This window comes from Lycorma delicatula, chromosome 1, assembly GCF_047948215.1.
Source record: "Lycorma delicatula isolate Av1 chromosome 1, ASM4794821v1, whole genome shotgun sequence".
Lineage (NCBI taxonomy): Eukaryota > Metazoa > Arthropoda > Insecta > Hemiptera > Fulgoridae > Lycorma > Lycorma delicatula.
This window is the reverse complement of record NC_134455.1, coordinates 201,816,730-201,830,689: the sequence shown is the minus strand read 5'-3', so window position 1 is coordinate 201,830,689 and position 13,960 is coordinate 201,816,730. Positions and strand designations below refer to the sequence as shown.

Below are 13,960 nucleotides of genomic sequence, written 5' to 3'. Positions count from 1 at the left end.
ACAGGGCTAAATGTTTCGCGAGCCGAAACTCGCTAAGAAACTATTTTCTGACCTATGTTTACGTGATTTTTTTTTCTTATTTTTAGCTATAGAATCAGATCCCGAGAGATTGCTGTGCAATTTGGAATCACTCTGTATATATATCCCGAAGAGATACATAAATATATCTATTGTAAATAGGTATCTAACTTTATTAACTATATTTTGGAATGTTGAACCTTCCGTTGTAAATAGGTGACTGTTTATGTATCTCTCATTTTAGGTGATATTAATCGAACGTTATATATTCACATTTACATAAACAAAGTCTGTGCCGTGCATCATGTATTTGAAATGTAGTGTAAGCTGGATGTTATTAAACCATTGGATTGCATCGCATTAAATACGACCGAATCAAAATTAACGCTTATAGTAGTTTGCGATTCGACCGTGCTGTGACAATGGATCATGGAAATCAAATTGAGTCGGGCTGGAGAGCGTGTTATAGATACTTGGTCGGGAGTGTCGTGTACAGTATGGACAGAGGTGGGTGGTAGACCGGGAGAGATTGCATGTGACAGCGAACGATAGGGAGAGATGGTTATAGTAACGATTGCATGATGCGAATCATTTAACATCAGGGATTGTGGAGTTCTGTACTTATGGATTGCTCGTTTGTACGGGGATTATTATTGTTATTAAACGTTATCGATATGAATAACGGTCTTGTTATAAATCAATGTTATTAACTGCTAGACTAACTGCTTGCTTTTACTAAAGTGTTGGACATCGGCACTGGCAGTAATTAGAGTATTGTAGCTTATTTTATATTTCCCGTTCCATAAATTTACATAAGCACAACAAATATACGCATTACCAGGAAAGGTTAATCTTAAAAACTGTCCTGAAGTTTGGTTCTACTTTAAATTTTTGTTAATTACGACTTTTTATATTATAGAAATGCCCTGTTTTTTTGTTTACAATCTTACGATTGTAGACAAGTTTTGAGTTATCGGCGACAATCATCTAATAGCGATGGGATGTCTAACAATTTCCCAACGTTAGTACGGTATATGGAATCAAAAACTGATTGATACGTATTAAAAAAAGGATCTTCCAGATTGTGTGTTGTCCGCTAAGTCCTGATTATGTTACTATAATAATCTTTCCTTTAGTGCATTGAATTCGATTTTGTGATCGAACCCGGCACACATAGTCATATGCCATCTTATCTTGGTCGGCAACAGTCTATCTACCTGCTACTCACGTATTGCTGTGAGCTTATGTCATTTCATAAAACCACATATTAATTACCTGCATTCGAAAGTACATTCCCTTTTGTGCTGAAGGATGAAAGCCGCCACTCCTACGTGACATAAGTCGTCTGACAGAGGAAGGTTTCTGATCTCTATGCCACTGTCGACTGACATCTGCCCGTGATAGCAGAAACTGTGATCAGTAATTTGAACATGAATTGATGACCAGTCGTATGATTTCGTCGAGTGCTCTTCGAATTTAGGCTCCTGCATGATCCCGGGCTTCTAATCCGCTCGCTCTAAAAATTTGGCCCCCCTACAAACGGAAGCCGTAAGGTGTGCTAGATCTAGAGCAGCTTATTCATTTCTCCCTCAGTAATGCACACTACTACTGTTATCTTCTTCAGATTTATAATTACATTATCAGGTTATACTGTTAGTGATTAATTAAACAATATTATAGTAACCGTAACATTAGTAATAGTTTTCTTTTCATATATACGCATATTTTTTTTCTGAAAATTCATATATTTCATTAACATACTTACCACTATGCCAATTAATCTTAAAATAATAATTTTAAAAACAAACACCGAACACAGTAATAGAAAAATCTAAAAAATTATCAATAGTTAACTTTTGCAGGATCCCACATCATCAGTTGGTACAATTCTGTAATTCTATAATTATATGAAACAAATTATATTACTATCTGTTAATTAATCATTTTATGTTTTTCTTTAAATTCATAAATGTAATATTTTTGAGTATATTCATTTTTACATCGCCAACATTTAGTTGTTGATGAATGACACAATGTACAGCAAGCACATATGGAACTTTATTTTTTAAGTACACTGTGAAGCCTTTGTGATGCCCTGTCATAGCTGGAGCGCCATCAAAAGCAATTGACATAATATTCTTCAAAAGAATTCCCTTTTCATTACAAAATGTTTCCAGTGTATTATATATGGTTTTTCCTTTGCTTATCCAACTGAATTGAAAATTGGCAAGTCTTAAGATGATTGTATAATGATTTTCAGCCATCTCATCAATTCATCTTTCCACAGAACTATTGCTCAAAGGAATTATTTGGATAATATCTGCTGCTGGTTTATGGAGCACAGTGGTTATTACTTCTTTTACTGCCGGTAAAATTAAATCTTCCCCAGTAGTATAGTTTGCCTGTTTTAGCAATTAACAATCAGATATTGTACGAAGCTCGAAGTCTGTCGTCATCTTGCTTAGAGGCCGCTGAAAAAAGTTTTGATATAGTTGGCTGAGCTACGTATTTCTTTTCCAGATCTTGAAAATAGGCCACATCTTTGCCTTATCTGAGTGGATTTTATTAAAATGACCTTGTAGCCTGGAAGGCTTCATCGCTTCATTTGAAAAGGTTTTGGACAAATAAGGGACATTGGCTATGATGGATTTTTGGGATTTTCGATAAATCTGTACTTAATATATTCCGCACTGTACTGCCATTCCTTCTTTTTTGCCTCTGACAAGGTTTTGACTTCACAAATACATGAGTAAAAGAATGACTTTAAAAAACCCTGCTAATGAAAATAAAAGAAACAATTACTGCCTTTATGTAGGTTTTAAATGCAACATGCACCAACAGGAATAAACATGCAATTACTTGTTTACCACATGTGATAGAATTCATACTGAGCAAGTTAGAACAAGCACCGATAATCCCGTCAGTTCATTCAGGATTGGACAAATCGCGTTGTTTTACTCATACAAACATAAAGTCAAATAAAAATTTACTTAAGCATTGATGATTTAATCATTTTAATACACGTTTGAGAAATACTATATGATTCATAAACTAAACAAAACTAAATGATCTTGGGTTAACCTAAGAGTGGGTGATATATGTTGCTGCCATCTCAATCTTAAAACCTCAACACAAAATGAACGAAAACCAAAACCTGCAACGCTACATTAAAGCTAGAATCACAATTTATCATTAAAGCTAGATCAGCAAGATCAAAACTCTTCAATTTCCACATTTATTTTTATCAATACGTTGCTTAGATCGAGAGATATGCAGTATTAAAGATAAAAGTGGCCTTACCTCTTTAAAATGGAATATTGCAGTTCAGAAAAATCATAGAGACATACAAAAAAGAAATTAAAGTTAAATCATAAGCTTTTAAATGATTTTAATGCAGTTTACTGAAAAAATTTCATTTCCCCCATGCACTCAAAGAAAAACTTTCAGATTTTTAAAACTTTTCTTCTCAGTGATTTTTTTTTTAATTTGATGATTTTTGAAATCTGAAGTATATTGTCAAAAAGTAGAGTATTCAAGCTTCAAGTCCCTAGAATAAAATTATATATGTATACCTCAAAAACTATCCAACCAATTATTATTAAACAAAAACCAGAATGTAATGTAGTAGGTGTTACTATTCCATTCCTTCATTTTCTTTCAAGGGCACTGACATATAAAATGATAATAGTTAATGATCTTTCATTTTTACAGCTGTACCTATATGGAGGTTATACTGAAACAAACAATTTTAGCATATTGAAGGTCTGAATAGTATATAAAACATTTGCTTAACTAAAAAAGAAATAAAAATTTATATACACTATTACTTTCCAGCCCTTGGCAATCTTATCTATTTTGAATAAAAATTACATAAAGTTGGCAATACATGCGACATAAGATCTTATAAAATGCATAAATTTGATAAGAGTAATACATCTCTTTTATTGATTTAATTGTTAAACAGCATTATGAAGAATTGCACTGTAAAACTAACAATTTTCATTAAATTTTTACTTTTATTTTTAAAAATATTTTGTAGGATCTCACTTCACTTTTAGCTGAAAAATCAAGTTGCCGTATTAATAAATACTTCACCTGTAAAGTAATTTTCTGCTCTTTGGTTATGTCCTGTTTATTCTTAACCTCATCTTCAGGGTTATGCAATACCAGATATATAAAAAAAAACTGTGATTTTAAATTAAATTTATTCTATTACAATTAGAATTACAAATGTATATGTTTTATTACGTGGAAGCTTTTTTACCTCTTAATGTAACTCAGTATGAGCACTATTTACTTCCCTGCAGGAATTGCTTCCACAGCTTTGTTATTCTTTGATGCGGGTGGTCAAGTGATTGGTCTTTTTCTTTGTATGCATCTTTTATGTAGTCTCAAAAGAAAAATTTCAACAATGTCAAATTGGGACTTCATGGTGGCCAAAAGATGGGAAATCACTGCCTATGTAGTGTTCTGGAAATCTGTCATTGAGAGCAGTCCGTAGAACTTCTGCATGATCTGGAGGGGCTCCATCCTATTGGAAAATCAGGCCCTTCATATTTCCAATGTGTGGAAACACTAAGTGCTCTAACATGTCCAAATACATACTATGCCCATAATTGCCTACTCATAGCAGTTAAAAAAAAAAAAATGGCCAAAAAATTTGATTATGTATGGTACCATACCAGACGTTCATTTTAAGATGGTTGCAGACAAATTCCACAATTCATGTGGATTTTCTAATCCCCATATACAACAATGGTGATTCGTGATTCTATGAACATGAATATTACTTTATCAGAAAATAAAATGCACTACAAATAGTTTCATCAGCAGAAATAAAGTCTAACATGGTTGTTAAAAATTGAGCTCTTCCAGTTTCCAAAAACTGTTCACATCACTTACAAATGCTTTTTTCTTTTGGAGAATTTCTTCAACGGATTTGCATATAATTTCTTTGTATAACAGTCATTGATTTTGTTTTTGTGAACCACTACATGCACTGTGCTTTTTCTTCTAGCGACACAGTTGTACTGAAGCCTGAGCTAAAAACAGCTTGGCCTGTGCAGCAGTCAGCTGCTGCTGCTGCCTGTTGGAATGCAGCTGCCGTCCTGATAAAGAATATGTGAACTAAAATATAGTTTGTTGTCACTTCAAGATTACACATAAAACACTATTTAATGTTACAAAATAGAAACTATTTGTTCTTGAAACTCCAGTTCTTTTTCAGACATCCGGTATTGTTGTGATTTATTTTTGAGCAAAACACAACATGCTATTCACACTAATTATAAGTGATATAGTGAACATACGAGGGTTATTTTTTTCAAGGTCCAATTGGTCACGAAATTAAAACCACAGTGAAAATAAAAAATGTTTATTTGTAACAAGTTCTTATATAGTTACGCTATTTCTCTATGTAGTCGCCACTCTGATTTAGACGTTTGTCGTAGCGTGGTACCAACTTTCCAATACCCTCGTCATAGAATGGAGCCGCCTGTATTTTCAGCCATGTTTCTGCACTGGTCTGCAGCTCAATGTCTGTGCCAAAATGTTGTCCTCCTAGCCAGCGTTTTATGTGAGCAAAGAGGTGAAAATTGGATGGAGCCAAGTCCGGGCTGTATTGTGGGTGATCAAACACTTCTGAATGAAAACGCTGCAGGAGCTTCTTTGTTACAGCTGCAGTGTGCGGCCGAGCATTGTCATGGAGAAAGACAATGCCTGATGACACATTCCTCTCCGCTTATTCTGAGTTGTCCTTCGTAGACGTTGAAGAGTCATGCATTATGAGGCTGCAGTGATGGTGGTGCCACGTTCCATCAATTCCTCCAAGAGAACTCCATTCTGGTTCCTGAACACAGTAGCCATATACTTTCTCTTGGAGAAGGTTCGCTTGAACTTCTTTGGTTTACTGGGAGAATGAGAATGCATCCACTGTTTGGATTGTTCTTTTGTTTTTTTTTTCAGTTTCGAAATGGACCCATGTCTCGTCCCCTCTGACAGTTTTGTTCAAAAAATCTTCTCCTTCATTGTGGTAGTGCTGGAGAAACATTAGGGAGGCGTCCATTCTCATTGTTTGTGATGGTCGTACAGCATCTTGGGAACCCATCTCGCACACAGTTTGTGGTACTGAAGTCTCTCACTCACAATGGTGTAGAGAGCTCACCTTGAAATTTCAGGAAACTAATCACTCAATACAGAAATTGTGAACCGACAATTTTCTTGAATTGCCTCATCCACTCGCTCAACGAGATCATCGGTTGACACTCGCTTCCTTCCCTGATCGCCTGCATCATGAACATCTGTACGTCCTGCTTTAAAGTTCCTGCACCATTGTCGCACTTTGCTGTCACTCATTGAAGTTTCACCGTACACATTACTTATTCTTCGATGAATTTCAGCTGCATTACACCCCTCAGTCTGAAGAAATCTAATTACCGCACACACTTCACACTTGGCGGGAGATGGTATTGTTGTAGACATGTTTACTTGCTAGCTTTAAGTTTAGTGTTTAGTGTTCAGAACTAAACGAAGTGTCGCAGCATGATTGAAGGCCATACTAGAGATACTGCGCAACACATATGCGCAAAGATTCATCTGATTTTTGCACGGGTTTTTATTTCGTGACCGATCGAACCTTGAAATAAACATAACCCTCGTACTAAAAGCCACTGAATTCTACTGCTTTCCATATTTCTTTTTCTATTTTTTCTATGCTCTGAAAGTTGAAGTTTATGTTTATGATTCAGGGTAATTAGTTTTTATACATTAATTGCAATGGATAATTTATCAGAAATAATATGTCAATGTTATAATGTTACATGTCAGTGCTATATATGTTAAAAAAATTCTATAAGAACAACACTAGAAAAAATAAAATAATAAATATTCTAAAACCAAAGGGTGTTTTTTTTAGAGTGATAGAACTTGAATTGAAATAAAACACATAAAAAGGTAAGTTTGAAGCCAAGTTTGTTTTTATCTGAAAAGATAACTTTCTGACATTTAATTTTTGAAAATAATTTCTGGCATATGCCCACCACAACTAGCTTTGATGAACCGGATTCTAACAGTCCAATTTTAAGCCACTTTTCAAGTAATTGGGGACGTATTTCGTTAGTAACACGAGTTATGTTTGCTTCCAATGTCGTCAGTTGTTGCTGGTTTATTAGCATAAACCAGAGACTTCAATTTTCTTCCCCAAAGAAAATAATCCACTGGCATTAGCTCACATGATACTGGAGAGGCCAATTCAATAGACCATTTTGTGAAATAATTTTGTTGCTAAATTGTTGTTTCAATAAATCAATTGTTTCGTTAGCAGTATGAGGTGTGGCAACCTCCTGTTGAAACCCAAACTGTTGCAGGTAAATATCATGCAAATTTGGAAACAAATAATCACTGATCATTGATTTGTAATGATCACCATTGACAGTAACATGTGCTTCGGCCTCATTTTTAAAGAAATAAGGACTGACGATGCCTCCAGCATGTAACCCACACTATACAGTGCATTTTTCAGGATGCAATGGAGATTCGTAAATTTCCTGAGGATTGGTCTTACTCCACATACGTTAATTGTGTTTGTTGACATAACCATTTAACTAGAAATGAGCTTTGTCACTAAACAAATTTTTTAGATGAAAAAGTGGATCAATCTCCAATTGATTTAAGACACCATTCACCAAACAAACAATGCTTATTACGGTCTTGTAGCTTCAGTTCTTGCACCAATTGCATCTTGTATGGGTGTAGACCAAGATCTTTACATAAAATTGTCCATGCAATAGATGGACAAAGTCCAAGTTGTTGAGAACAGCAATGAATAGACACATTCGGATCTTCTTCAACACTATCACAGACAGCACCAATATTTTCATCTGTACGTATAGATCTTTGTCTTGTTGTTGGTTTTTCATTGAGTAGAGTAATTATTTTTCAAAAGTACATAAATAGTTTGATGAATATGTTGTTCTGATGAACAATTATGTGCAGCAAAACATTATTTTGTACAAAATAATGTACAGGGTGATATTAAAGTGTGGAAGCAGCTTAATATTTTAAAACTGAGGGATACTAGGAGGTTGAAACAAGTACGGATCTACATAATTAGAAAATTGCTACTTTATTGTGTGTCTGAAATTTTTGTCCACAATCTTGAACTTCAGCCTCACTGAATCAAACGGTTTTTTTAAAAAGGAAGGTGGATTCATGATTTTAATGAAAACTTTTACTAGAAAAATGATGATAACATCATTTCAAAATAAATGCTTTCATTTTCGAGTTATAAGCAATGAAATTTGCAAAAACGAAACAATTGCGGTTATAATAAAGTCAGGTAAAACGCCAATAATATCTTTAGAATTATCTCCAGTAACAAACTTTAAACATTTAAACACTTCATAGCAATTTTGGAATTTATGGTCCAAATACTATTAATGACTGCCTTCACAATAATAAATAATAATATATGATAACTAGCAATTTGCAATACTACTACTTAATTTTTGTTGTGTAGGTGTTCGAATGTTGGATGGTGTTGTCAATGATGCTGTTGAAGCTCGTGCATTAGGACTTAATCCAGACCACATAGACATATACAGTGCATCTTGGGGACCAGAGGATGATGGCAAAACAGTGGATGGACCTGGACCACTTGCTAGAAGGGCATTCATTAATGGTGTTACAAGTGTAAGTATAAACATAATACCTTATTATATGTCCTAATATTATGCCTAATGTTAAATACTTTTTCTTTTCTAATAAACTTTTAATTATTTTTTTTTGTACTAATAACCCATTTATAATTAAAATTACTTTACTCGAAGTTACAGTTTACTACCTTATTGTAATAATAACATAATTCAGTATCAGTTGGAAAAAAATATCTTAAATAATAGGATGAGATGAATTATGAAGCATGTGAAAAATTTCAAGCCAACTGAATTTGAACCCAAACCTTTCTGGATAAAGGCAGAGATACTAATGCTCTTCTTCATAGGCTGGAAACCAGTCATTATGTTAACACAACAAAGAATACTGATACAAAATTCTCAACAGCAGGTAATTTCTTCATATTTAAGTTATTTTATCATATATCAGATTGATAAACCTTTACGTCTGTATTGGACAGCAGACACAACACCACACCACTAACACTATGCAAATTATAACATATACCCTTACACAGCAACACAATAACATCTTGCCCTGCTTCTTCTTTCACTTAGACTCGAAGGTGTTGGATCAGCTTATGAAACACAACTGTAACCCAAAGTGGAAACTATTATGCCGTTGGATGGATGGCTTTCTGTAGTGAGTCTCAAACAGTGTCCTCTGGGCAGCAGGGATAACCCAGCTGTATGCAGCCCTAGCTCCAGTATGTGTGAGCTGTGCTGAAGTGGTCCATTAAATTGCTGGTACTTGTGTGAACAGTATGTCAGTCCCAATCAGTAATCCTTCAGTGGTTGTTCATCCATTTGAAAAACCAACAAACGTGGGAGTTAGTAAAGGGAATTAATAAAGCCTTAAATATAATTATCTCACCATTTTGACACGAACTTGTCTGTTCAGATTCCATGAGTGCCTTGCAGGCGATTAGTGACAGGTACTCTAAAACACAATATTGTCCGTGAAATACAGTCTGGTATTTCTGAAACTACTCAGCATAATACAAGTGTGTGCTTCTGCTGGATTCCCAACCATATTAGAATTTCAGGCAATGAGCATGCTGATAGTGTGGCACAAGAGGCTTGTTTGTAGCCTCCATTCACTATTCTTTGACGATCTTGTCTGTTTTTTTGAAGAGGGAGGTTTGTGATGAGTGGCAAAGTGAATGGAATGCTACCATTGACAATACCCTTCATCCAGTTAAGAACACTGTGACACCATGGGGTTCTTCATCCAGCTGTTGCTGTCAAGAGAAGGTTATTATTTGCCATTTGCGAATAGACTCATGGACATCTCATGACTCGAACCAATGCAGTTTGTGTTTGATGCAATTGCCAACTGACGGTATACCACATACTTCTGGACTATATCTGTTATGCAGCATTGTATCAGAAATTTAAATTAGGATCTAACATCTGTAATATTTTAGGAAACAATATAATGATGTTATCCAACTCTTGTTTCTTAATGTCATGCATCTATATTCACATATTTGATTATTCCTAAAATGTGTTTCACCCAACTATGCCATTTATGTGTGTTTTAATTGTTAATTATTTATGTTGCTGTTATCTAAATTTTTAAGTTTGATGTTGTTTGGCTAAATTGGCTGCTGAAGTAATATTTTGTCTGGCTGCTGATAATGGCACTTCATTGTACACCCAGGAAAAAAATTTGAATTGTAGTCCATTGTAAGGCTTGCTAGTCTTTCAGTATAGTATTTCATTTATTAAACACTCATAATTAACTGGAATTGGGTATTTCCAGGTAATTAAGATAGTCCAACAGGTTTTTTTTTTAATGCAATGATAATTACAGACAACTGTGGCTTTTTACCATTATTCTTGAGAATTTTCCATGGTAGTGGTTCATAATCATGAGAGATGGAGTTGTAGGATATCACTGATTTTATTTTGATTATGAGAAATTCGATCTAGGCCATCCAAATTTACTTCACAGTTGTGTTTCATGGTAGAAAATTTACTGAATATATGTTAAATATTGTAGATTAAATTTGCTAATTTATAATAGCTGTTTTTGACTAATTTTAATCAGTATGGAATCAAATTGTAAACACTCATTCTTTTTTAACAAGTCATCCAATTCATATAAATAAAATAAAGCTCTTTTGCATCAAATTAAGTACTTATAATACTGTATTGTTTCTATAAAGATTGAATTACTACTAGTTTATATTATAAAAATTCTTTATTTCGAATCTTATTAACTTGTCTGATTATACGAGGTATGTTCAGAAAATAACCAAACACGTGCCAAAGGAGATATTTAGAGATGTGCGATTGGTAGCATTGTGTTCTACATAACCTCCTCTGTAACCATATTTTCTGGATTGCTCATTTCTCATTTAGTTTTCATGTTGTTGTATTTAAGTGCAACATGTTAAACTGCTAGCAGAAATTTTTGTAATGTGCAATTTTCAGGAGCAACAATACAACATAGAGAGAAAGAGAGAGAGAGAGAGAACACACACAGAAAGAGAGAGGAAGAGAACATACACACACACACACACACACACACAGAGAGAGAGAGAGAAAACACACACCCACACAGAAAGAGTCTAAACATTTCAACTTTTGAAACAAGCTTACAGAGATGATGCTCTGGGTTGTACGCAATGTTACGAATGATTTTTAGAATTTAAAAGTGGTCGTCAGTCAATTAAAGATGACCCTCTACCAGGAAGGCCTTCAGCTTCAACTGATGACACCCACGTTCAGAAAATCAATGATTTGGTGCTTGTAAATCGCTGATTGGCTGTCAAAGAACTTGCAGAAAAGGTTAGCATCTAAATTGGATCACACCATGACATTTTGACTGAAAAATTGAACATGCATCGAGTTGCAGCAAAGTTTGTTACTCGTTTGATCAACCAAACCGAAAGAACATTGAGTGGATGTTTGTCAGCAACTTTTTGAACCAGCCAATGTCGATGAAACATTCATGGAAAGAATCATAACAGGAGACAAAAGTTGGGTTTATGGCTATGACATTGAAACAAAAGTTCAGTCATCACAATGGATTGGCAAAGAATATCCACACTCCAAGAAAGTACGTCAGTCTCGATCTAATGCCAAAACAATGCTCTCTGTTTTTTCAATTTTAATAGAATTGTGCATTTTGAATTTGTGCCTCAATCTGATACAGGGAATCGTGCATACTATCAAGGCGTTGTACAATGGTTATGTGAAAAAATCTGCAAAAAGAGATCAGAGTTGTGGCGAGACGACTCTTGGTCGTTTCACCACAACAATGCACCCACACACGTAACTTTGCCAATTTGTCAGTTTTGTGCCAAAAACCAGATAAATGTCCTTCCTACTCGCCAGACCTGGCTCCTTTGATTTTTTTCTTTAAGATCAGTGGTGAACGGATGCCGTTTTGAGACTGTTAAGGACATTAAAGCAAATTCGTCACAGATCTTAAAAACAATTTCAATTGAAGCTATCCAGGACTGTTTCACGAAGTAGAAACACCGCTGGGAAAAGTTTATAAATAGGGAGGGGAGACTTTGAAGGGGACAAGGTCCAATAATCTGTAAAATTAATAATAAAAATTAAAAAAATAAAATTTGGTTAGTTTCTGAACAGATCTCAAATATTTCCTATCTTTGTTTTCAGAACTAGTTTAAGATATTTCATTTTATAAAAGTTATTAATGAGTGAGTACAATGAGATATGTACATATGCAGCATTTTCATCAGAAAATTTTCCTTTTTACATAACTTTTTTACTGTTTTTGACAAGAGTAAGATCGCTGTATAATAATAAATACTTTTTTCAACTCTTCAAATTCCTACCACATACCCTTAGGCCATATTTTGAAATTAATTATAACTAAATAAACAGTATAATATTTCTAAGCTGGAAAACATAGTGTTTGTTTTTAATTTAATTATTCTAACTCAGGTCATGTATACATGTTAAGACCATAAATATATAATGTATACCCTCTACTGTTTTTACTGAAAATTATTTACATTATTTTTGTTAAAATTTTTGTATTCTTTTACTCTAATTTTTTCATTTAGTGATACAAACAGAATATTAAATATTATATTTGAATATTATATTTTATTTGAATATATTATAACTGGATTATTTTATTGATTTATATTTTGATATTAATAATTATTTTTTCTTTCAGTAAATACATTTAAGATTTTTCCTTAATTATGCTGTGTTATACTAAGAACTTTGTGCTACATAGTCTTTAATGCAATTAAAATTTCAAATAAAGAATTTGAAAAAATAAAGAATTTTTTTTAGTTTAGTTATCTTATTATCAAAGTTATTTTATTGAATTCACAATTTTAGAGTGACCTCTTTAAATTAGTATTTCTGTATGAAAATGAAAAAATGCACTGCTTACATTGCAAAAATTTCATCAACAAATTTAAAAAAATGTTTTAATCATGTAGTTATTCTATTGTTATCAATTGGTATGTCCCTCAGTAAACTGATAAATTATTTAGATTAGCTAATGGAATTGTTTTTTACCGTTATAGTTTGTGTTAAAAGAACATTAATCCTTCTATTGTTGAAGATTAGATGGCAGAATTCATCTAAAAGAACTAGGACATTAGGTTTATTAAAAGAATTTATATTAAGATTACAAGGAGTAATTACATTTTTGCTCATATTAAATGTGCAAAAATGTTAGTGCTGATAAATAACTGCAGAAATAACATTAAATTTAATTTCTGTGGGGAATTTTTTTATGTATTATTATGTGTACAGATAGTTTACAAAGTTCATTGTAATTTTTGTTGAGTATATACATTCATTTACTAAATTCCTAATTTACATTCATAACATACATGCACATAAGTGATGTATATATTAAGTGAAGCATACTTTTATATGTATTTATATGTTGCATGTTTTGTTTCATTTTTTTATTTATTTATAGATTTATTTATGTTATTGATTTTGTTGTTTATTCAGTTTATTAATTCTTAACACACTTGCTTTTAATTTGAGAGCTTTTCATACATAAAAAATATTGTTACAACTTAATGATTCTTTATTATTTATTGTGTATTATTACAAAATCTTTAAAATTTATTTGGCATCATTTATGATAATTTTTTGTGTGAATATTGTGTGTCATTAGTGATGAAACCTGTTTTTCTGTGATTGAATACAATTAATGATAAATCAATTAATCTGCCACCAGTTATTTATTTAACTAAATGTGATATGAATTTAATCAGATTTATGTGACTAAAAACTGATGTATTTTCTACCAACAAACA

The 13,960-nt window shown here is 33.1% G+C and overlaps 1 protein-coding gene across 1 annotated transcript in view; it reads left to right on the top strand.

Annotated features, from left to right (window-relative positions):
• Positions 1–13,960, top strand: part of Fur2 (furin-like protease 2) — a 605,551-nt gene that overhangs the window by 499,748 nt on the left and 91,843 nt on the right. The window contains exon 5 of the mRNA XM_075370714.1: positions 8,534–8,706. Within this exon, the coding sequence (XP_075226829.1) occupies positions 8,534–8,706 (173 nt within the window). The remainder of the gene's footprint in view (positions 1–8,533; positions 8,707–13,960) is intronic.